This window comes from Onychostruthus taczanowskii, unplaced genomic scaffold, assembly GCF_017590055.1.
Source record: "Onychostruthus taczanowskii isolate IOZ18803 unplaced genomic scaffold, ASM1759005v1 scaffold21, whole genome shotgun sequence".
In the NCBI taxonomy this organism is placed as follows: domain Eukaryota; kingdom Metazoa; phylum Chordata; class Aves; order Passeriformes; family Passeridae; genus Onychostruthus; species Onychostruthus taczanowskii.
Genome location: NW_024499351.1, coordinates 8,545,985 through 8,570,174, shown reverse-complemented (window position 1 = coordinate 8,570,174; position 24,190 = coordinate 8,545,985). Strand labels below are relative to the sequence as shown.

General features: G+C 40.6%; 2 protein-coding genes and 1 long non-coding RNA gene across 3 annotated transcripts; 2 read left to right on the top strand and 1 right to left on the bottom strand.

The window, feature by feature from the left end:
* Positions 1–3: 3 nt before the first annotated feature.
* CEBPZ (CCAAT enhancer binding protein zeta) lies at positions 4–14,619 on the top strand. Its single transcript, XM_041404453.1, has 16 exons — positions 4–200; positions 578–2,094; positions 3,150–3,381; positions 3,696–3,870; positions 4,224–4,312; positions 4,771–4,824; positions 5,513–5,615; positions 6,482–6,550; positions 7,710–7,776; positions 9,086–9,186; positions 10,540–10,597; positions 11,639–11,847; positions 12,817–12,900; positions 13,349–13,410; positions 13,497–13,578; positions 14,294–14,619. The coding sequence occupies exons 1-16, from the start codon at positions 42–44 to the stop codon at positions 14,431–14,433; spliced, it is 3,201 nt and encodes a 1,066-aa protein (XP_041260387.1). The 5' UTR covers positions 4–41; the 3' UTR covers positions 14,434–14,619.
* On the bottom strand, positions 14,150–16,630 carry LOC121335891. The gene is made up of 4 exons (XR_005952665.1): positions 16,453–16,630; positions 14,861–14,905; positions 14,516–14,599; positions 14,150–14,394 (listed from the first exon to the last, which is right to left on the bottom strand). It is a non-coding gene; the product is annotated as an uncharacterized LOC121335891 (long non-coding RNA).
* A 2,456-nt stretch (positions 16,631–19,086) lies between these two features.
* Positions 19,087–23,396, top strand: SULT6B1 (sulfotransferase family 6B member 1). Its single transcript, XM_041404495.1, is given in 7 exon segments — positions 19,087–19,159; positions 19,736–19,849; positions 21,157–21,282; positions 21,933–22,027; positions 22,314–22,412; positions 22,414–22,471; positions 23,266–23,396. Coding segments are annotated over 7 exon segments (696 nt in total).
* Positions 23,397–24,190: the final 794 nt, after the last annotated feature.

Below are 24,190 nucleotides of genomic sequence, written 5' to 3'. Positions count from 1 at the left end.
GCGCGTCACGGGGCTGCGCGGCAGCGCTTCCGGCGGCGGCGATGGCGGCCGCGCTCTGGGACTTCGGCGTGGGGGAGCGGAGGAAGGCGGGTGGCGACAGCGGCGAGGAAGAGGGCGACGACGATGGTGATGAAGAAGCAGAAGGCGGAGATGCGGGAGAGTTCACGCTGGAAGAGGTGCTGCGCCTCGGCGGCACCAAGGTGAGGGAGCGGGGGGAGGGAGCACGTGGCGGCCGGGACCCCCATCCCGGGACAGGCCCTTGCGGGACGCGAGGTGTGCGGGGGCGGCCCATGCAGGAGCTGGGAACAAGTTCCTTGCTCAGGGGCTGGTGAGACACTGGGACAGGTTGCCCAGAGAACTTGTGGATGCCCCATCCCTGGAGGTGCCCAAGGCCAGGCTGCATGGCGCTCTGAGGAGCCTGGTGTAGGGGAAAGCCCATGGCAGGCGGGTTTGGAACTAGATGGTCTTTAAGGTCCGTCCCAACCCAAATCATTCAGGGATTCTGTGGGGAAGCCTTGGGAGTCTTGGAAAGCCTTGTACCAGATCTCCCCGTGACAGCTGTGCCCTGTCTCTGCAGCAAGATTACCTCATGCTGTGTGCCGTGGACGAGGAGAGCGAGATGGTGGACGGAGGCAAGAAGGACACGATCGATGACCTGAAGGAAGGGGAGCTGGAGGCATTCGTCAGCTCCCTGGGGATCAACAAATACGCAAAGAGTTGCCTGGTGGTGGAGGGGGATGAGGATGATGGTGGCAGCAGGGAGAAAGAGAAACCTCCAAAGAAAGAGAAAAGCAAGAAGGAAACAAATAGTCCTTCAGTAGAGGGGAAAAAAGAAAAAAAAGGAAAGGAAAAGGCAAGTAGTGTGAAAGACAGCAAGAAGAAGCAGGCTGGCGGTGATCAGGGCCAGCAGCCTTCCGCAAAGAAGGAAAGGCTGGAAGAAGATTTTGAATTTCACGCTAGGCAAGCAATCCTGATCAAACCAGGGGGCAAGTGGTATGATCTGGAATACACCAATGAATTCTCTACAGAGCCACAGAATCAAACACTTTTGTCCAAGTATAAGGCCCTGGCCCAAAAGCTGTATGAACACGAGAGAGACCTGTTTAAGAATAAGACAGACTATCAGAAGGGGGCCTCTTCTGCATGGATTAAAACTGTTGTGTCCTCGGGTACCTTGGCTGACAGGATGGCAGCAATGACCCTTCTCATCCAGGACAGTGCTGTCCACAGTCTCCAGTTTGTTGAGAACTTGATAAGTCTTGTAAAGAAGAAGGGCAGCAGGCAGCAGAGTCTTATGGCTTTGGACACTTTCAAGGAGCTTCTCATTACAGACATCTTACCAGACAATCGAAAACTGCGGTCTTTCTCGCAGCGACCGCTTAACAACATAGTGCAGATGTCGAGTGGCAACAAGGATTCGAGAGACAGGCGGCTGATACTCTGGTACTTTGAGCATCACCTGAAGCTGCAGATAGCAGAGTTCGTGCAGGCCTTGGAAACACTGAGCCACGATTGTCTGACAGCCACGAAATCCCGAGCGCTGGCAGTTTCCCACGAGCTGCTCTGTAACAAGCCCGAGCAGGAGAAAGCTCTGCTGGTTCTGCTGGTGAATAAACTGGGTGACCCTCAGAACAAGATCGCCACCAAAGCCTCTTATCTTTTAGAGACCTTACTTCACAAGCATCCAAATATGAAGGGAGTAGTGTGCAGTGAGGTGGAGAGGCTTCTGTACCGCTCAAACATCAATGTGAAAACTCAATACTATGCTATCTGCTTTCTAAATCAGATAGTCCTCAGTCATGACGAAAGTGCACTGGCTAACAAGCTGATAACTTTGTACTTCTGCTTTTTCCGGAACTGTATAAAGAAAAAAGATGTTGAATCCAAAATGCTCAGTGCTCTACTTTGTGGGGTAAACAGAGCTTACCCTTACGCTGAGACTGGTGATGAGAAAGTGAAAGAGCAAATGAACACCTTGTTCAAAGTTCTGCATCTTGTGAACTTCAGTACCAGTGTCCAGGCCCTGATGCTGCTGTTCCAAGTGATGGACTCTCAGCAGACTGTATCGGACAGGTACTATGCAGCACTGTACAAGTAAGTGGCAGGTTTGCATTTTTATATTAAAAAAATCATTTTAAGAAGTAGTCACCATTAATTTAAAGTTGTAGAAACACTTTGCTTTTAAGGTCATGTTAGTTTTGTGTTCTGTTGGCTAAAATTCCTGATGTTTTGTAGGAGCTGGAAGAAAATGCATGTGATGTGTTTGATTTAACATGAGGATAAAAACAAAAGATAGGGATAGGTCCTGAGAACACATCTGCATTTCATACTTTGCCACTCTTCTAGTGGCTTGCTTTACTTCCAGATGTTATTTGAAACTAATTGATAATTATTCCTTCTGAAATCACTTTTACAGGTACTAGCCTGTAAAGTAATTAGGCCTGTAAATAGCCTAAAATCTTATTTTTTTTTATCCTTATTTTGAGGAGGAGGAATATGATCTTAAATTTTATAGATGATTTAATTTCTGTAGCTGGAAAGCCTTGTGTTATAAAAATATTGCTTTTTTTCTTGTCCCAGCTGATTGTTTAGACTCTTTATAGGATCCTTACAGGCTTCTGTTAGCTGACCAAGGGGAAGTTACTGATTTTTTTAAAAAGGGAATTCAGGTTCCCTGAGAATGTGCAATGTATTTAAGGGCCTTACTGCTCTTGGCAGCCTGGAAGAAAATTGGAGCCAAAAATGCCAGTACAAGTGTCTGATCTGATTGTGAAGTGCACTGATTTTTAACCATTTGCTTTCTTTTTTAAACAAATAAACAAATCTGATTTGTTTCTTAGCACTGAGTATCTCAAATTTTGAAACTGTTTTCAGTTGAACTCAGTTTCTTTTTATTTTCTTGCAATATTTTTTTTACCAAGGCAGTTTGTTGGGTTTTTTTTTTAATCTTTAGTGTCTCATATATATATATAGAAATATTACACAGCTCTTGACAGTTCAGGATTGATCTTAATGGTTTTGAGTACTGAGGGGCAAGCTGTCACTAGTTTTTTAGATGGCACTCTGAAAAATGTAGGTAATTGTTAATAGCTGTTGTTCTCCTGTGTGCATTGTGACAATCAGCAAAATTTCTCCTGTGTTCCCTACAGGAAGCTTCTAGATCCTGCTTTAGCAACGTGCTCAAAGCCATCCATGTTTCTAAATCTTGTCTATAAGTCTCTGAAGGCGGATGTTGTGTTGCGGCGTGTGAAGGCCTTTGTGAAGAGGCTGCTTCAAGTCACTTGTGGACAAATGCCACCCTTCATTTGTGGAACCCTGTACCTTCTGTCTGAGCTTCTGAAAGTAAAACCAGAGTTAAGGGTCCAGTTACAGGATCACATGGTATAAGATGGTTTTTTTATCTCATTGCCTTTTCAATAAGAGCTGTTTTCATAAGCACCTTTTCCTAACCTGTTTTTTAGTAACCATTTGCTAAGATATTTCTAAGATGGGGAGGGACCATTATAGTTGTGTGTTCTAAGCAGTAAAGTTCAATTTTAAGTGCTATATCAAAGACAAAAATCTGTATTTCTTAAACATCAACCATCATTTGTTTAATTTTTTTAAGTAGCTCAAGAATTTTATGTGCGTTTTTCTAAAAAATCAGGGTAAATATGGAAAGAAAAAGTTGTTTGCTAATGTTTTTTAATTTTTAGGGGTCAGATGATGAAGAGTGCTTTAAGGATCATGAGGAGGCTGGAGAGGATGAGGAAAAATTTGTGGATGCTGACAAAGAAGTAGAAGATGAAAAGAGAAGTACAGTGGAAAGTTCTGCTAAAACAAACAATTCAAACTCATCAGCCTCGTGGGTGCATCATCTGAATATGGGAGGTAAAACAGCAAGAAAATACATACTTCAACAGCTAAGAGTCCATAACAGGGACAAGTTGGTCAAGAGTTGTTGTAAGATTAAATGATTAAAACATTATTTTACTTTTTAAATTGAAGTTTGGTTGAAAGCAACCAGTCAGAGCAATTTATCTGTTACCTCAGCAGTAATGAAAAGACTTGGCTGCTGTATTTCACTGTGAAGGGCAGCTGAACACAGCCTTTTCCTGGTGCCAGATGAACCCCTGGGCTGTCCAGCTGGGAGTGATGGGCAGCGTTACTGTTATGGGGAAATGAGGATAATACTCCTCTAAAGCTGCCTGTGAAAATTTGTTTTTCTCCCCTCCACCCCACAGGCAGGAAGAGTGAAGCTTCCTATGATCCTATGCACCGAAGTCCTTTATATTGTGGTGCTGAAAGTACAAGCCTTTGGGAACTGAAGAAGGTGGGACATTCTTGAATTGTTGTTGTTGAGTTGAAAAGTGTGGCCCTTATACGAAGAAAGAGAAAATAACTTGGTTATTCTTGAAGTAGCTGCTTGAGTAACAACAGAAAGGTTAAAGCTGACACTTTGTTCATTTTTAAACTTGTATATGTTCCATACAATACTAATATTCTTGAGTAGGGAATAGAAATTTTTAGAGTGGAGATTTGGAAAATAATTATATTTTTTGACTATTGGATCTTAGCTTTGATCATTAAAGCTTTTCAGTGTTGACTTAAATAAAATTGTAAGTGAAAATGTGTTTAATGCAAAAAGAAGACTAGAACTTGACGTTCTTCAGTTGTTAAGGTGCTTCATCAACCTTGCATTACTATGTGTATGTGTTATTTGGTAAGTCACAGAGTGGTCTTACAACATATTTTTTAATTAGAAATAAATGAATGACTCATGTTTTTCAGCTTTCTGAACATTTTCATCCATCTGTGGCCCTGTTTGCAAAAACTATTCTAGAAGTAAGTGCTTTTGCTAGCTTGTTGCTTTAAAGTTTGATATTTTATGTCAGATGTCTTTTGCCATTTGAAAAAATACTTTATGAAGTTTCCTTGCACTTTGTGGGAACTAGCAGCTCTGCAGAACTCTATCATACTCTCAAATGCCAAGCTTTTAATGGAATTACAATGTTGTGTGTAAAGCAAACTGCTTACTAAAGTTTTAATTTTGCGGAAATGTAGATATTACATGATTCTCAAAGCTTTATTAGAGTTTTTTGTATCTTTTTATTTATTTTTTTTTAAATATGGGAAACTACTACAGGAACAAATTCTTTTTTAAATACTATTGTATGCCAAAACCACTCCAACTTTCACAAATACGTATTTAAAATGTTTATTTTTCATTTGAATATTGAAATATTCAGATATTGAAATTGGTATTGAAATGATGCTGAGTATTAACTGCTGTTAGCACAGTACATTGCAAGGCAGTTTGTCACTGAAACAAAGCAAAGGAATTGTGGTTTAGTTAAGCAAATAGTGAAATTGCAAAAAGGAGAACCTGATCAGGGTTATGTGGTATAGCATCCCCAAGTCTTTATCTTTTTAAAGTATGTTTTAATGTTTTTGAACTGATTGGGTCCTCTATGTTTAGATGGTGTCTTTAAAATAAAGACCTTAATGGTTTTTGGCTTTTTCCCTCTTTCAGGGAAATCACATTCAGTACTCCGGTGACCCTTTGCAGGATTTCACGTTAATGAGATTCTTGGATCGTTTTGTGTACAGAAACCCCAAGCTCAGCAAAGGCAAAGGTAGGCACTTCTCTGTACCACGTGATCTTGATTATAGCTGCTGTCTGAATTGTCATTCTCTCAGATTGGCCTTGTCAAATATTTGGGGTGCATGTGGTGGAACAGAGGAGTGGGATCTGTCTTCAGGGCTGCAGGAGAGGTGTCTGCAACCTGGAAGCAGGTGACAGTCACATCCTGCTGCCCCTCACACCCACAGTGCGGAACTGCTCACTTTGCAGGAATAAGCAAGGCATGGGGAGATGTAAACACTACAGAATGCTAGAAGGGACTGTGAAGTCATGGGCTCAAGCAGAGACACTTAGAGCAGACTTTCCAGATGGCTTTTGAATGTCTCCAAGAGAGAAGACTCTACTGCTGTGCAACCTGTGCCAATGCACAGTTGTGCTCACAGTGAAAAGGTGTTTCCAGGTGTTCAGGTGGAGTCTCCTTCATCAAGTTAGTGACCCATCACTTGACTCTCTCTAGTATACCCATGTCTGCCTTATACTGGAGAGCCCAGAGTTGGGCACAGGGCTCCAAGTGTGGTCTAACAAATGCCAGGAAAACCATCGCCTTCTTTGCTGCAGGGACACAGTGTTGGCTCACAGTCACCTGGGTGTCCACCAGGACTACCAGGGTGTTCTTAGCCAAGCAGCTTTCCAGCTGCGCAGCTCCCAGCGTATACTGGTACTTGGGGTTGCTCCTCCTTCAGTGCAGGACTGCCCTTCCCCTTGTTAAACTGCAGGAGGTTTCTGTCATCCTATTTCTCCAGCCTCTTGAGGTCATTATGGATGGCAGCACAACCCACTGGTCTGTCAGCTGCTCCTAACAGTTCTGTATCAATAGTCATAAAATCAAAATTCTCCCTGATTTGTATTCTGGTACAGAAAACACCAGCAGTGTGGTAATGCAGCCGAAGAAGAAGCAGTTTATGAAGGATATGCAGAATCTTGCAGGTAAGTCTGCCCCTTAAATCAGTTAAGATTATGGTGACTAAAAAATCCTTGGTTGGTTGGTGTAGATGTGTCATCTGTACTGTCTATACCGTTTGTCTTAGCAATAAAAGAAAGTGCCATCCATCAGGAGTGCAGTGGTCATGCCTGATGTTCAGGATCAGACCTCATCTTGTAAGGATGTATGGAATCTTGACAGATGGAACTTTGGATCTGTTGAATCATTTGAAGAAAAAATTGTGTGGAGAAAGTCAGTTATTATATAGCCATTTTTATTCTGTTTATTATGATTGAAAAATGACTTAAATACCAGAAAAATGGATTTATGTAATTATTTAAATCACATTAAGTTCTTTCATTAAATGATACGGATTGCTCCATACAATGCCACAGTTGCAGCTGTTGTTAGGATGAGTGTAAGGTATCTTTAGCACTGTTATTTTGCTAAGAGTCTTCCTGCCTCCAGAAATAAGCTGCCTTTTGTCCAGTCCCACTGTTTCCAACAATCAAGAGTAGGATTTAGTTTAAGAACCAGCAGTTAAAAAACCAGAGCAAACTATCAGTAAAACATGCTTGAGGACAGAAGAGGTACCATCTTCAGTGGCAGTATCTCTGTAGCATTCCCAGGGATGTGCTTTTCCACCAGCTTTGGGTCTTTTGTGTTGCAAAGAAGTTTTAGTTATGCAGACTAGTAACTACTGATGTACTTTTATGGCTGGTTTTACAGCTGTTAAAGCTGAAAATAGAAATTTTAGCCTATTCACTTCGTCACATTTTTTAGTTTATCTGAGTTGAAGGAGCAATTTAGGAGCACTTCTGTCCTGAGGAATATACTATTAATAAATAAATAAAATACTGGTGTAAGTCTCAAGATTAAAGAAAAGCATCTTAAAAACCTGCCTGTGTCTGAAAAGTTTACAGTATTGTTACATTGGAGATGGCTGAAACTGAGGTTACACGTTTGAAGTCTTCTGTACAAAGTACTCTTGTATATGGTCAAAACTGCTTTCTGTGTTTGAAGAGCTTTTCAGATAAGCTCCACATTATTGAATGGATGACACCATGTGTCTCTGCTTCTGTCTGTGTGTGCTGCTTAGCCTCTGGAAAGAATAACCAGCATTTCAACTTGGGGTAAAAATCAGTTCTTTTTTTGTTTTTGCAGTCAACAGTAAGGAATTCCGGGCCAAAGATGAAAGCAAAATCCCAGTGGATGAAGTGTTCTTTCACAGGTAATGGAATACTTGTGAACATTCATTTTAAGTGTTGTTTGTTTTTTTTTTTAATGCACTACCATTAAAACTCACTGCATTTTTAAAGTACTCTCTAGTATTTCAAGTATTTGCAAATTTTGATTAATTTGAGCTATTTAAGATGAGAGTGCTTCTCTTGGGTATAATTTTAACATTTGCCAAAAGTGGTTAGGAAAGAATATCACCTATGAACAAAGGCAGCTGGGGCTTGTAGTTTAAGTAAATTAAGTAAACTGATATTACAATAGAGAAACCCTAAGTAATGGGTAATGATGAATGTCTTGTAGGTTGTAATTCTTACACATTAGAGATATACATAATAAAAGCTGAAATATAGCTTGTTTGTGTTATTCTACTAAGCATCAAAGCTTAGTAGAATGGAAAAAAGCAAAAGAAAGAGGAGCTACTTTTTAGAGTATTTATATTTCTATTACTTACAGTTCTTTCTGTTTCTTTGAATTTCCTTTGAGAGTATGACATAAAAATGCAGTTGTAATACTAAAATTGAAGTGATATGCATTTGGCAAAGATTTGTTTTTATTAGATTTGTTTTTATTTTGATTACATATGTCTCCTTAGGAAATTATTATTTGAATTAACTTCATTTATTATAAATTAACTGATGCTATAATATTGAGGAATATACTACTACTAAATAAATAAAATAGTCGTGTTGGTTTCGAGATTGAAGAAAAGCATCTTAAAAACATGCCCATCTGAAAAGTTAACAGTATTGTTACATGGGAGATGGCTGAAAATGAGATTACACATTTGAAGTCTTCTGTAAAGTACTCTTTTGTATGTGGTCAAAATTGCCTTCCGTGTTTGGTGGTTCTTTAACATGAAATTAAGGTGAAAATGGCTGACAGAAGGTAAAACTAAGACCCAACAGAAGAGGGATATGTGAGAAAATTTGATAAAATTTAATTGGTGAATGTCTTCTTTATTTTTTCCCAATTACATTCAAGTTGAATTTGATCCTTTCTTCCTTCTTAGTCTAAGGCAGATTTTTACATCTTTGTTGTGCTCTTTGATAAATTCATTATGTTAAAAATAACTTCTGCCACTTTTGGCCAGTGAAATTCCATTGTTTTAAATATTGCAGTAATGACTGATTTTTTAAAAAACAAAGGCAGTACAAGTCTTTTGATTTTAGATGTGTTTGAAACCATCACTTACAGTTTTCAGCTGGCAACATACATGGGAAACAATTTGCAGATTTTGTAATTAAAAAGTCATAAAGATAATCCCCTGTAATTTTGTGTCTGAGAGCAATATATTATTTCAGATTTTATTCGAAGTTCGATAAGAAGAGAGAGAAACAAAAGCGTCTGGATGATGAAGAAAGTGTGGAAGATGTGGATGATGATGAATTTGAAAGAGTCTTGGGTAAGGCTGTGTTCTTCCTTGCAGTAACTATCCCAGTATTCCCAGATTCTTCAAATTACTAATTTATCCTTTTTATAGTTCATATTGTGTAAAAGAACCAGATACAGGAATAGCGGAGTGGGAGAAAACTTGGTTTCCAGGTGTTGCTTGTGCTACTGCTGACAGCAGTTCCTGCTGTGTGCTGTGTGAGCCACCTGGGTGCTGTTTGGAAAAGAGGCCTTGCTCCCACCACTGCAGTGCTCAGCTTGTTTGAGCGGCTGGAAATTGTCTGATTTTGAGCTTACACTGATGAGTGCCTGTTCATGCCCCTTTGTTCTTTTCCTAACATAGCCTGAGTGACCTTTTCTAACAGCATGTAACATTTGGCTCTACTTTTTCTTTACTGCTGGGCCTTTTTCAGTCTTGCTTATGGTTTCTCTCATAGTGTCTAACGTCTTTCATGAGGTTGTGAGTTTAGGAACGTCACTGGCAAACTCCTGCAGTAGCCTTACCTCTTCCTGTAGCATGTACTTTGCTTTGGAATTAGTGTGTGATTTGTTCCAGAATTTAAATTTGTTAGTGTACAAGAAAATGTCAGTTTTAATGTCCATTTCAAATTTTACTTATATGTATTAAAAAAAATCCAGTTAACTCTCCATAACTGTTTTATACAGTGTTTTGAGATAATTCTATATTCTTTAATCAGGGTTATTAGTGACTCAATTAATGTGGTCTTAGTTATGACAAAAATCTGTTACTAATTGCATTTGTTTTTTATTATTAGTATCTCTGATGAGAATTTGCTTCATAAATTCAGAAGCTTAAAATAATGATCTGAAAATTAGATGTTTTGCAATGCTAGAATCATAGAATATCTTGGGTTGGAAGGGACCTTAAACATCATCTCATTCCACCTCTCCTGCCACGGGCAGGGACACCTTCCACAAGACAGGTTGCTCAGAGCTCCATCCTACCTGGCCTTGAACACTTTCAGGGATGGGGCATCCACAGCTTCCCTGGGCAGCCTGTTCTAGTGCCTTACTACCCTCACAGTGAAGAATTTTTTCCTAATACCTAATCTAAACTCTTTCAGTCTGAAGCCATTCCTCCTTGTCCTGTCACTACGTGCCCTTGGGAAGAAGGGCTTGTAGCAGCTCTCTTGTAGCATCTTTTAGGTGCTGGAAGGCCACAATAAGGTCACCCCAAAGCCTCCTCTTCTCCAGGCTGAACAACTTCAATACTAGGAGAGGTGCTCCGGCTCTCTGGTTGTCTTTGTGGCCCTCCTCTGGACTTGCTCCAACAAGTCCATGTATTTGCTGGATGCAACGACTTGCATATTTTTTTTGTAGTAACAGCATTTTTTTTTCTCCCTAGATACTTTTGAAGCTGCTGATAATGCTGTTGTTGGCCAGGATGACCTTGATTTTGCTGGGTAAGACTTCAGATTAGTTCTTACTCATCTTGTCTTAATATATATGTATAGAGTTTTACTCTGTGAAACTAGATAGACCTTTTTCAGAACAATTTAGAATATCACCTTGCAAAAAATCCACAATATTAGCAAAATCAGCAATATCAGATTTACACTGAGTAATGCAGGTTTTCTGCATGTCCTTTAATAGTCACATAAGGATGACTTTGGGATGCTTATAGTCCTTAAATAACATCTGTAGTATTGGATTGTCTTAATTAATTAATTAATTGTTTATTTTATACAATGGAGTGGCCCAGTAAGCAGTGTAAAATCTCGTTTTTCATTGCCTCAGGTTTCTATTTGAGAATTACTAAGTACAAAAGGAAGCAGAATGAGGCATAATGGCACTGCTGCCATAAGTACTGGTTGTAACTGGACCTAACAGAGTTAATCAGCTTTGTGAGATCCAGAGTCACAGAGCTCAGAGCTTTCAGTTCTCCTGCAGTCAGCACTTCCATTAATCATAGCATCATTTAGGTGGGAAGGGGCCTTTAGGTTCATCGAGTCCAATTGTAAATGATTAAGCAGATTCTATTTTACTCAAAGTATCTATAATGCAGCATCTGAATTTGCACAGAGACTTTTTCCCTTGAGGCAACACCAGAATTAAAATCTAAACTCCTAGTGAAACCTGAAACATTTTTGTGATCTTGACTAGTGTTTAATAGAGCAGTGTGTGTTTTACAGAAAAGACTTTCTGAAAAGGAGCAAACACACAGAGGAGATAAAATACTCAAGCTGTCATTTTTGCTAATTTCAGAATAGGATTCTCTCCAGAACATCTTAAAATGGTTGACTTTTATAACACAACTGCCTACACTAATGTTGAAAACGTACCTGAGTGTATAATATGTATATTTTAGGTTGCAGCTTACATTTGCAGTAGTTTGCAATGATGTTGAACTTTCCTAACATAGTGTTTGCCAGTAGACAGATGTCATCTAGATGCAAACAGTATTTTTCCAGATGGAGTGCTAAGCTTGTTACATCTTCTTTTAGTAATATAAAAAAAAATCCCAAAGGCGGCAAGAAAGGCCAAGGTGGTGATGGATCTGGTGCTGACTGGGAGGATTCTGATGATGAAGATGACTTCAGTGATCTGGATGATGAGGAAGTCTCCTTAGGAAGTATGGAGGAAGACTTTGAAGAGGATATGGATGAAGAGGGAGGTGTATTTATGGATGTGTCTGAAGATGATGATGACCTAGGTAAAGTGCCATTTGTTACTGAAAAACAAGAAGAACAATACTTTAAATATCGGTTATCTAATATCTACATATGCAAATTCCAGTTTAGTTATCTAGGTGGGAATTTTGGCTTTTAGGCAAAGAAATGACAAGTCTTTCTCTGTACAATGAAGTCTTAAGTGTTTCCAGGCACAATCTCCTAGGTGAGAGTGGGAATTAGGCATCAAAAACTTCCAAATGTTTTTTTCATTCTGAAAATTTATACACAAATAACTGGCTTCAGTAGGCAGAAATAGTAAAAGAGCTCAAGGAGAAAAAAACATCTGATAATAAACATTGATAATTTTTCTATTTCTTTAGACAATAGTTAATGCTGATTTTTTTTAGATGAAGTAACTGTTACTGAAATGGCTGTATCACAGGTAACAGCTTACTTTTGTAATACAGCTGTGCACTCAAGTTTTTATTTCCACTGGAGTAGTAACTGGTTCTTGTACCTGCATGGTTTTATTTTTTCACTTGAAAAGCACAGTTTACATAGACTACAGTGCATGTGGTTGGAAAAGCAGAGATTAATGGAGTATTTCAATGAATAACTAAAGGTCACAGGAAGATGACTGAGGGTAGAGGAGGTAAACTGTTCATAGTTGTTAACACAATCTTTAATGAGATTATTATTTCACCAAACTTACCATGTAGACATTCGAGGTTTACCTAATGCTTGCTTTTAGCTTTTGTATTTTATATATCATAGTATCATTCCCTTCTGGTGCTGTGGAAACAACATACACAAAGAACAGCACACTAAAGACCAATTTTTAATGGTCCAGCTTGAGGAAATGCTAGATTTGTGTGTGTGCACTGCCTTTTAAAGACTTGGACCATTATGGCAAATATGCCTAGAAAGGAATTTTAGTCTCTGCTGTACTTTAAATACTTGTACATGGTGTGCAAACTGGAGACTGATGTATTTGGGTTTTTTCCTGTCAGACTCAAACAATGACAAGCAACTGAAATCCGTCAGTAAAAAGGGCAAGAAAAAGAAAGATATGAATTTTGCGGGATCACTTGAAGGTAAGAAAACACTGACATGAAAGCTTAATAGAAATAAAATAGTCCAAAAACCTTTGTAGAGGGATTTACTACAGTAGATTATCACATTTTGGATCTAGGGTCAGATTTGAATAAACCATAAATTAAAAGGAGGTTGTCCCCAGCCAGCATAATTCAGAGTAACAATCTGAAGAGATTTGAGGAGATTGCAGAAGAAATTTTGAAGGATGAAGTTGTACTGGTGCTTTGTGCATCTGTTACACCTGATTTGTGTAATTTAATTCTTGGTTGGAAACTCTTATTTTCCTCTTCTTTTAGGGGAGGTGGGGAACAAAGATTTCCAACATAGCTAATTCAGATAATCTCATAAAGAAAAAATTCTAAACATTTAAAACATGGTAAAACTTTGTTTTACTGTCTTTGGGAACTTGAAGTTGTGTCTCATAAGAGTAATACTCTTTGTTTGAAGGATCCAGCCGAGGAAAGAAGAGAAAACTCCAAGATGCTGGTATCCTGGCATCTGCAGAAGAGGTGAGTTTGATCAGTGCTTAACAAAAAGTGATCAAGCATTTCACTTGTTGTTTTGTGACAGAATACTAAAATTTCTCTCTTTAAAGTTTGGCTATCTGCTGGATGAAAATGCTGGCTCTAAGTTTGACAATATCGGAATGAACGCCATGGCCAACAGGGATAATGCGAGTAAGTACATGCTGCAAGTAGCAGGCAGTTGGAATGCTGAAATTCACTTATTTTCCTTCAGGTTCTGTATGTGAAAGGATGAACCACCTTTAACTGGAACACAGGCTCACAAAACCACACATAGCAGGGACAGTAGCTCAGCATCAGTAAGATGTGACAAGAGATGCCCAGTGCTAAATATTAAGTGGGAGTAGTGGAGTGCATAAGGCTTCAGAAAAGAGGGAGAAGCTGTCGTTGGCCCTCTCACACTGTGAACAGGGAAAGGCAGGATGCTCTTTGTCACGAATTTGTGTGAATTCTGCTCAGGTAAAGTGTCCTTGATTCCTTGGAAAGGGAAGGCATTAAGGTATTGCTGTGTTTACCCACCTATTGGGCTGTGTCCTTGCAGTATCAGTGAAGCAGAAAGTAGTTTTCCCAAAGTAATTCTAAGGAACCACGTGTGTATGGTTATATGCAGGTTAAATAAACACTGCTGCTAACGCAAGTGTGTCTAGCATTAGTAAAATACAAAGCAATGTCTAAAACTCTTGAGATGGTAGGGTTTGTTATATGAAATGAAAAAAACCACAGCTTTCTCAAAAAAAAAGGCAGTTTGCACTTTATTGACTTCTATAAATACAGTAGTCAAGTTTTAACTTTTATATGATTGCTCTGTAGGCCACATCATGGTCAGAGGTATCCATTGGCTCCTAAATTCTCATCTTTCCTCCTACAGATGTCAAACAGATCCAGTGGGAAATAGAGCGTGACAAGTGGCTTCACAACAGGGATGTGAAAAGCATAATCAAAAAGAAGAAACAGTTCAGGCACAGAGGGCTGAAAAACAAGTACAAAGGCAAGAAATCAAGACGATGAACGGGACGGGACGTCTTGATGTGGACATTTAAAAAATAATTATTCTTAAATATTTTTTTATTTAATCACACATCTTTCTTACTTCAGTTCTTGCTGCTTAACCATGTCATCTGGTCATTCTCCCTTATGCCACGAATTCCAGACCGCTCATTGGATTTGTAATAAACTGAAAAATAGGAAAATCCATGTCAGCTCTAAGTTGGACATACCTGACGAGCAGCCTCTTTGTGGCTGGTTTTATTCAGTGTATAACCCTCCAGCTCTGAGATCTCTATCCAACAGTCTGACACTCCAGCCATGCCTTAACAATAAAAACTTCTGCAGCTGTCTCCTGGGGAAGGTTTAAGCCATCCTAAGATCGGTTGTATATATTAAGATGCAACAGAAGCTTCAGCCATCCTTCTGAAGCCAACAGCTACAAACCCACCTTCCAGAATTGATGGAAACCTCCTCTGCATTGTGTATCTGAAATCTGACAAGAAAGATAGATCACAGTTACTTTCCCAGCATATATTAAGATGAATAATTAAATGCACAATTTTTCTAACTAGAATTGTTTTATCAAAATTTCTTTGGGCTCTTTAGTTACAACCACCATTAAATAATGTGATAAGAATTTGTTTTTTAAAAATAATTTCAGAGACTGTTCAGGTTACTCATATGTGTAGCCCCATCATCACAGTGATTTCTGAGCTTCCTCACAATTGTGATAACCAAGTCCTACGATTCACAGGAAGCTGCATGCTTCTCATAGACTGACATGCAGATAAAGCCAGGGAAATTTTGTTTCTTTGTACAGATGTAGATATTCATTGAATCATTCTGTGGGCCACTCTGACAACCCAGTAGAAAATCACAACAGGTTTATGCTGTTAATTATTTACAGCATCTTGTAAAAGGATGTTAACCGTTCTAGTACTAACACAAAGAAACCAGTAAAAGCCTCAGACTCTGAGTTCACTGAGCTGTTAGATTAGCCCACTGTACCTTATGGAACTGCAGTTACATAGGATATGCAAATGCATATAAGAATTACAAAAGAGGAGAAAAAATCCCAAAGATGGACGCCAAACATCAAGTTACAATAGGCAGAAAACATCTGTTCTCCATATTTTTGTTACATGTATTTTCTAATAAAAATGCAAAGATGGCTGAAATTTAACGGCCTGACATCATCTGGATCCTGGAAAACAAATGCAAACTGATGTGAAGGTGAAGCTCAGCTTGTACTTGGCATGAAGACCACTGCTGAAATGGGTGGATTCTTGCCCTCCCACCAACGCAGCAGCTGCCTTTTGGCTTGCCCTGACCCTGCAGGTAGCAGGACAGGCTCTTCCCGAAGGGACACAGGTCTGTAACCAGTGCTGCACCCTCCAGAGCCCTGCAAGCAAAGGCTGCTGCTGTGCAGAGCAAACATCCCTGTAGTAACCAAACTGGTGCTTTGCTTATTCTTTCTGTGTTACCTGGGCACCGAGTCCTAAGTATAAGATACCTGAGGGGCTGAAGATAAATAATCCAGGAGACAGCGCTGGTGCCTCCTGCCAGCCGGGTCTGTCCTCAGCCTGGGAAACGTCAAATCGCAAAGGCTGCGAGACCCAGACACAGCCCGGACATCCCTTCAGGGCTCAACACCAGATACCTGAAATAGGACCGATGAATTCCTGCCTCATTTTGCGGCCAGCCTCTCTCCCTTTCAAATCCTTATCTGGCCCGGTGCTGCTACCATAAAGCCGGGCAGGATTCCTCCCTGTTCCTGGCGTGGTGGCGTGCTGCCCCCCGAAGGACTGCTCGCGGGCTTGGGGTTGTAAAACTGCAACAGCAGCTCGTTCTCCAGAGGTAAACCCTAGGGCCAGCGAGCCAGCCCTGTGCGCCCGCACTCACCCGAGCCCGACTCCTGTACACGGCAGGATTTCCTAACACAACCCGGGCGGTGCGCGGTGCTCCGCGGGCACCGCCGGCGGCCCCCGCGCGAAGGAGCCTCCTCTGCCCTCCCCGCGGCCCCCGCCCGCCCCGCCGCACCTTGGCTGCGGTCCATGGCGCGGTAGAGCAGGAGGGCGCCGAGCAGCCCCGCCGCCTCCAGCAGCAGCAGCCCCTTCAGGACGCGCCGCGCCATGGCCGCGGCTCGGCGCCTTCCGCCGCGCTGCGCAGGCGCCGCCGCTGCTGGGCCTCACGGGCCCGTCATGGCCGCGGCCCGGCCGCTCAGGTCACTCCGTGGCGAGCGGTGCGAAATATGAGCTGTGTAAAAATCCGGTCAGGAAAGGGCGGGCTTTGTTGTATATCCGGCCTAATCAACGAGAAAAGACATTAATCCTGAGGCAGGTAGCGGGTAACAGGCGAGCGCTAAGTGATGGCCAGGTGTTAGAAATACAAATGATTTATATCGGTAGAATTGCCTTGTTAAGGTCTTGGGCTCCATTTGCTTCAATAATCTCAGACCTAGGGAGAGGCTAATAATGCCAGGCGAGAAGAACGAACTACTGGTAGTGGACACAAAGACGTCCAGCAGAACCCCCAAGAAAAGGAAGAAACTGATAAAGCAAACTCAGCTGGACTGGGTAAAAGATAATTTATGGCCGGGGCAGATTGTGACCACCAACTGGTGGCCACGGACCCAAGAAAACTCCAACCCACAAGAAGAGAAAGACTGAGCATGTTGACTGATTAGCATGAGAAGCAAGGCAATCATTAACTAATAGAAGATGGAAGACTAATTAATAAGGGAACTATGTCACTTGCAGCCAAAAAACGCTAATTCTTTAGTTTGCTAAATTGTATAAACAGTAAAAACTTCTTGGCGTGCTTGATTTGTGGAATACCTTGGAGCACTCAGGTTTGTGCAACTCTGAAATAAATAATCAGTGTGTCTCCGAAGTGTCAGGAAAATTAGTCCATGATGCCAGAGGTTTATGTCCAAAAAGGAGACAGAGGAGTCCTGTAACTTTATTTCAATAAAGGCCATGGGCATTTCCCATGGGGGTCTCTCAGATTTTTGGGGGATACAGTCCCCTTTTTTATCCTAAGTTCCTGACTGCATCTCCCCCTTCCTTTTCCCCATTGGCTGAGGTACCTGGAAGGCACAGACTTCCCGACTTGCCTGCTCTATGCACTCCCCTTTCATTATATAAAAGAAAGAAAAGCCTATTCATAATTCTATTAATTCTTTGTTCTTTTTCTCTAGGATCAGGAATTTATCACAGCCTTGGCTGAGCAACAGTCTGTGTTGATAGTAACATTTTCTAGAACTAAGAGTTTCTTCTGTTGCTTCCCTATCTCTTAGTTCTTAGCCCTATCTACAAGCAGATTCACATGGTCTGTTTGTAAAGACACAGTCATCTTATTCCTTGCATTTTCATTGTCTTCTATTATTCATATTGCTATTAACTCATATTATGGGACTGACTTTATTGCCAAAATAAAAGCTCTTCAGATTTTCCTTAATAGGGACTTAATTTTCTTTGTAAGATGCTTTCCCCCTCATCTGCTAGTGTTTTGTAAGATTAGATATAATATTTTTGCTGCTCATTCTTACAGGGTGATTAATTTTCCAATTCTCTTTTCCCTGGTGGCTGAGTTTGCAAGTATTGCTTGTACTCAGTGGGATTTCTCAGTAAAGTAATTCCTGCTCTGGGGATTTTAAGTGAACAGGATCAACCCAAGCAGCAGAAGCTTAGGGTTGTTGGAGAAAACATGGATCCAAGAAAGGAATTAATTGTGTTATCATTGTAGCAGTTGCGGCTCGAACCAGAGAGGGTCCTGGGTCAGGGTCTCATTTAGCATATAGAATTTGCATTGTTTGGCAAGTTCTGATCTGGAAAGAAAATGTAGTGTATTTAGGGGCTTAAAAAGTACGCCTGTAATGTTTAGGGTGAATTTATAGCAGCTGTGAGACAGAGCAGTGAACTGAAAGAGGCCAAATAATTAAAAGGAGCAGGCACGAAATGTGAAATATGCATCTTTGTCTTAAGGAGCCCATAATCCCTTTGCATTTGGGTCCAGACTCCTGATGGACCCTACACAGAGGTTGTTTGTCATATCTTGACACTGGCTTTTACTTCTCACAGAGTTTGGAAGAGTTCAGGTGTGGAGACTTGATATGGGTTGTCTCTGACATTTACTGACTCAGTAAACCTCTCCTGCTCAGGCCAAAGGATGAGTAGATAAAGGAAAAAAAGGATCTCACACTGTTAATGTTGGACCATTTGTGGTAGCTCAGCAGGAGAATATTTTACTAAATACCACTGCCGATTGTTCAGTAGGAGAGGAGGTACACAGCTCCCCGTGGTTTGCTGAGGAATGCAGCATCTTGTTACCTGGTAGGCACTCTGGTGGAAAAGCCTGTCTGCAAGGTGAGAAAAGGCAAGACTAGAGGAAAAAGAAGGAAAAGGAAAGATTACCTGCCCCAGTCTGAAACTAGAAAGTTCTGGGCTCTCTCTTGCCCCTTTATGTGGCACTTGGACCCACCGAGACATAGTACCACCAGGCAAAAATTAAAATATCAGCTCCACAGCTCCATTGTAGGGGGCCCCGTGGGAAGCCTTCCAAGCACTTCCCAACGAGGACACAGGGAGGGTGCTGTGGGTCAAGGTGACCACCCTGTTCCCTTGCTGTGTCCTGCTGGCAGTTGGCAGAGCAGCAGTGGGGCAAATGGGAGCCATGGAAGTCTTGGGGAAGCTGGCTTGGAGGCGCAGCTCCAGGAACTGGTCACAGGCTCGTGCTGGAACAGGATGTAGCATGGGGGAGGCTTTACTGCAAGATGCCTTCCAAAGGGTCAGGGGTGGGGAGGAATGCGGGTGTCTGGGGGAACAACTCTTCTAGCACTTGTTCTGGCATGTGCTTTGTGGACACAGCTACAGGCACAGCTGAGGACATCCACTGGCAGTGACACTGAATAGGTGACTCTGCTTTGCCCTTGACCCAGGGCAGCAGAGAGAGGCAGACACTTCCCTCAGCAGAATGAGTGGAGTTTCTTGCTAATTCCTTCCTTCTACTTCCCAGAATCTTTCTATGTGTCTCTCTGTAAAAGACAGGAAAGCTCATTTTCTGCCACTGACTATGTTATGAATATATTAAAAATAGTAAGTGGATTGTTGAATCAGTTTTGCCTCCAGCAGTGATTCAGGAAGGTCACAGTTACAAAGCTGTTGAGGATCTCATTAATGGAAAACATTACTTTGTTTATAATCATTTGAGTGCTTTGGTGTTGTCATTTGATTATACTGAATTAACCTTTGTAATGAGAAGACTCTGACATCTTATTTAACCTTCAGACATTTTATTTTGTTCTCTGGTTTTCCTGGTGCAGGTATGAAATGGCTTGTCTAGATTTTAAATGATTTGATATTTACAACTGTTTAGAGTATATATGTAAGCAGAATTCATTTTATTAAATGTGGAGATCCAGGTAAATATCATTTTAGTGAAAAGAAATTGTCAAACCATTTAAAACTGTTTTTTCTCTCTCCTGCACAAAAGTTATTAAAATGAAGTCATGCAGCAAGTAAGGTTATTTCTCCTGAGATAGGAAAGAAGATAATTTTGGATGACTAATGCCTTCTGATTAGGGGCTCTTTCACACAGGAAGCTCTCACAAATCATTGCTGCACCTGTGTAAAAAACATGTTTTCTCTTCTGTTCCTGTTTTATTCTGAAGAGGATAAAATAGATTCAGTTTCTAAGAATTTTGATAACATCTGAATTATAATCACCTACCCAAGTCTGTTTTAAGGAAAAAGGTACAGTAGGTTTTTTTATTTTCCCAAGAACAAGCCTCATCTCTCTTACAGTATCAGTGTGCAAGACTAATTCTGGGGCCATATCCTTTTTTTGCACCCAGGCAGGTGGCACTGAGGGAAAAGAACTTGGAGACAGTGGGAGTCTCATGATACTTGGGCTCTCTTAGCACTCCCTACAATTCACAGTAGCCTCAGGGTATTTCAGTTGACATAAGCAGGGACATAGGTAGAGTTGTTGCAGTGCTCTGAAATTGCTGGAGTGTCACAATTTCCTTTTTTTGTGCAACTCTTTTCTGTGCACAGTCGTAATGGGAATTAATGTGGCAGCAGTCTCTGGGACATTGGCTGTCTCCTTGCAAAGACTCATTGAGGTTAAAACTTGAATGTTTCTGGTACTTGGTCACTGGGCAGTGGCAGATACTTAGCACTTCCAAGATGCACCACAGAGGAAATGAATAATTAGTTAAGGGATAGAGATTTTTTCCATGTATTATTGTTATTTTTTCCTGCATGGGGCAGGAAAAAAAATAAAATGTATCTGGCAAAAATATTTAATTTGTATAATGTGTTTTCAGAAGTGTTTGTGCTTCTCTGGGAATTACAGTCTCTTAAGGATTTCAAGAAAATTATTGAAAAATGGGAGATGATTGTAACAGCGGTGGTTTTCTAAAGGAGCTTTTCCTGACAGGAGGTTGGCAAATGGTTCCTTAATATTTCCCAAGTAGTCATGGGACAGTATTCAATGACAATATTACAGTCTTTCCAGTTACATCTCTCTACAGTTGCTTCATGACATAAACGAACCTTAGAAGTGGTGATAAGGTCTTTATTGTGATTGTGTTACAGTTTTGTTCTACATGCCTTTGTTAATAAAGTATTTTATAGCTCCCAGTATGTTATTGGTTGCAAAATGTTTGGTTATACTCTCACTTTGTTTGCCATGGCAGAGGAGTGATCTAAAATTGTGACCTCTTTCTCCCACTTCACATAGTACTGTTGTTTCAAAACCCTAAAGATACAGCTGTTTCATTTTTCCATTTCCATACAAATGGAATGCAAAGTGTCCCCAGTTACAGCTCCAGGGATGAGTTCTTCTCGGGATTAATGACAGATCTGTGTTTTTACAGATAATAATTGTAGCTGAAAAAGCAACAGAAAAAAACATTTTAAAAACAACTGAATGGGGCCAGTGGGAAAACAGCTGTGCCATAATTAATTTCCTGATGGCCATATGTCACAGTAAAGGAGGCAGCTGAATGCCAGAAGGGGAGAATGTCCAAAAGATGCTTTGCTTCTGGGTATTTGTTCTTACAGCAAAGGGTGAAGGAATTGCATGGCAGCTGGACAATGGCATTGGGTCAACATTCTGCTGCTTAGTGTTGGAGAAAATGCTGCAGGTTCAAAGTGTTATTGAAATAGCAGTTTGTTTCTTTAGTGTTTCTCCCTATTAGGCCAAATACCTCATTAGCAACCCATATTTTAGATGTCATGCTTTGTCTGTTAAAAGCTGTTTACAGGACAGTATAGTCACAGAAGGGAAGCACATAGTGAGATTAGTGTTTATGTGTGCAAACTGTTTACCTACTGAAGTTCAGGAAGCCTCTGTCATTCTCCTGTACAGACAGTACCACGGAAAGGACAGGCTGTTCTTTTTGTCTGTATTGATGTAACTAACAGGCAACAGAAGGCAATTTTTCAGTTGAACAGAAAAAAAGTACCCAGTTAGAAAGGAAGATCACACCAATGCTTTTTTTCTCTTCTTTACAGTCAGCTGGGAATCCTGTTTTGATCCTGCAGTAACCTGGAACAAACACATTGAAGAAAAGAATACTATGGTCAGAATATATGAAGACCTGAAAGGGGTGCAGCAGATGCTGTTTACTGACAGCCAAAACACATCTGAGCCCATTTCTTGAAATCTGCTGAAATTAAGAGGAAATGGTACAGGTTTCTGAAAAAGCAAAATCCAGTTGATTTTGGTGACAAGTTGAGTCTGGCTGTACAGAAGCAGAGCTCCAGAAAACAGAAATGCAACACAGAAAACAGTGAATGAAATTAGTAGATGATGGCAATGCGCATCCCAAGTGGGTGACTCCCTTTTTTAGAGGAAGCGTATTGCACATCTCGCTTTCACTGTACTGCTTTGAGAACCTGACTGCCAGTGTAAAGCAGATAGCTGCATTGTTTGGATTCTCACCAACAGCTGAGCAGATCCAGGCCACTGCAGGAAGACACACTTTCCAGCCATGTGAGTGTTAAAGCTCAGGAGACTGATGGTGCTGCTGGCTTGATTCTTTTCCATAAAGGTAAATCTGTTTGTATTTTGCCAGAGCAGTGAATTGTCTTGGGCAGACAGGAATTTGGATTAATAGATGGTTAATATTTATGTGTAATTTTCAAGGCTGGGTGTTATTTAAGAGACACTGATTGTACTTCAGGAATCTCGATTGATTTCACCCCGAGGGCCAGTGCCATACCTCCATTGTGGTATGCACTAAGCACCAACTAAAACAAAGCAGAGTTTTATCTTGGCTTCTGTGAGTATTGGGGATAGCCAGTAGACTGAGTGCCTCTACAGATCTTTCTTCTTGGGTTTACTAAATAACCCTCAGGATTACCTAGAGACCACAGTCAATTCACAGAATCCAGATGCTCCACAGATTGATCTGTGGTTTTTAGCCATGGATCAACTAGAACCTCAGAAAACCCCTAATTGTGAGCTCTCCAAAATCTAGATTAAAGGTAGACTGCAACCTTGAGTCTGGTTGCAACAAACAAAGCTATTGCTGTTAAAAGCCACACTTTTGAGCTTTCTGGGTTTGTGTCACAGCTGAGGGTCACCTTTTCCAGTCTTCTGCAGCTGTACAAGGTATATTCCAGAGCTATGAAGGCAGACCAGTAACTTCCCATGGCTGCTTTATGTTCGTGTTCTGTTGAAGACACCAAACATAAAGCAAATGTATTCTTCTGCCAGATATTTTTTCTTACAGGAAAAAAAAATCTGAAATATGATAAGAGAGAAAAGTTAGTCTTTTGTTTTAAATTATACTCTTTGGTTGTTAGAGTCAAGGGTAATAATTTCCTATTTTTTATATTCAAGGTGTTTTTGGACACTGGAAAAATGTTTTTGCTGAAGCTCAGAGCCAGAAATTGGCTGCCAAATTCACAGCAAGCTTAGAAGTAGCTAAGCTGGGAGAGGAGTTTAAATATGATGTGTGTTGTGAGGCCTGAACCTCCTTTACAGACAAAAAACTCAATAATGTTCAGGCTGTTTTTCATTCACTTTGATGAAATAAAACAGAAACCAGGACAACATCCAGTTTAAAAATTTTGAATATCCATGCACTTTGTGAACATGTTTTTGCTTGCTTAATTTACACAAGCAGTTCTTGCTTGAGCACTTAGTATCGTTGAAGGCTATTGGGCTCTCTTAAACAACCTGTAGAGTTTTGGCCTCCCATGTGTTTAACACTGATTTTTAGCTTTGATCTCTTGTTTCTGGTAGAATCCTGTGTGGAATACGTATGCAGTAATTAAGCCTGCTGAAATCATTGGAAATATATTCAGTAGGTTGGAACTGGTTTTCCAAGAGGTGTTTTAAAACAATCTGAAGTGTCATTTTGATTCTTAATTTCTAAGTTAACGAGATTCATATATAATTTTAATTTCTAGGTTCATAGTGTAAAATGAAGTTGCAGAAAGTCTTGTAGTTGCATTTTGCTCCTTTCTGTGTGCTGATCAATGGAAGAAAAAAGTAAAGGATCACAGTAGTGAAAATTTTCTCTCTCTTTCAGCAATAGTTTTCCTTTCCTTTGATAGTTTGAGATCCCTGAAAATGGAGCCTTTACCTGGCTTATCTGTGTTTACCTGATTTTGCTTGGGTTACTTTATGCTTAAGAGTAGTACATATGACCTCAGAGTCAGGATGTGGATTTTTCCTGGGTATCTGTTTGAGAGCTTTGAGCTGTTGCTGTCCAGAACAGAATGACTGTGCTTTGGTGGAGCTAGAAGACCAATGTGCACAA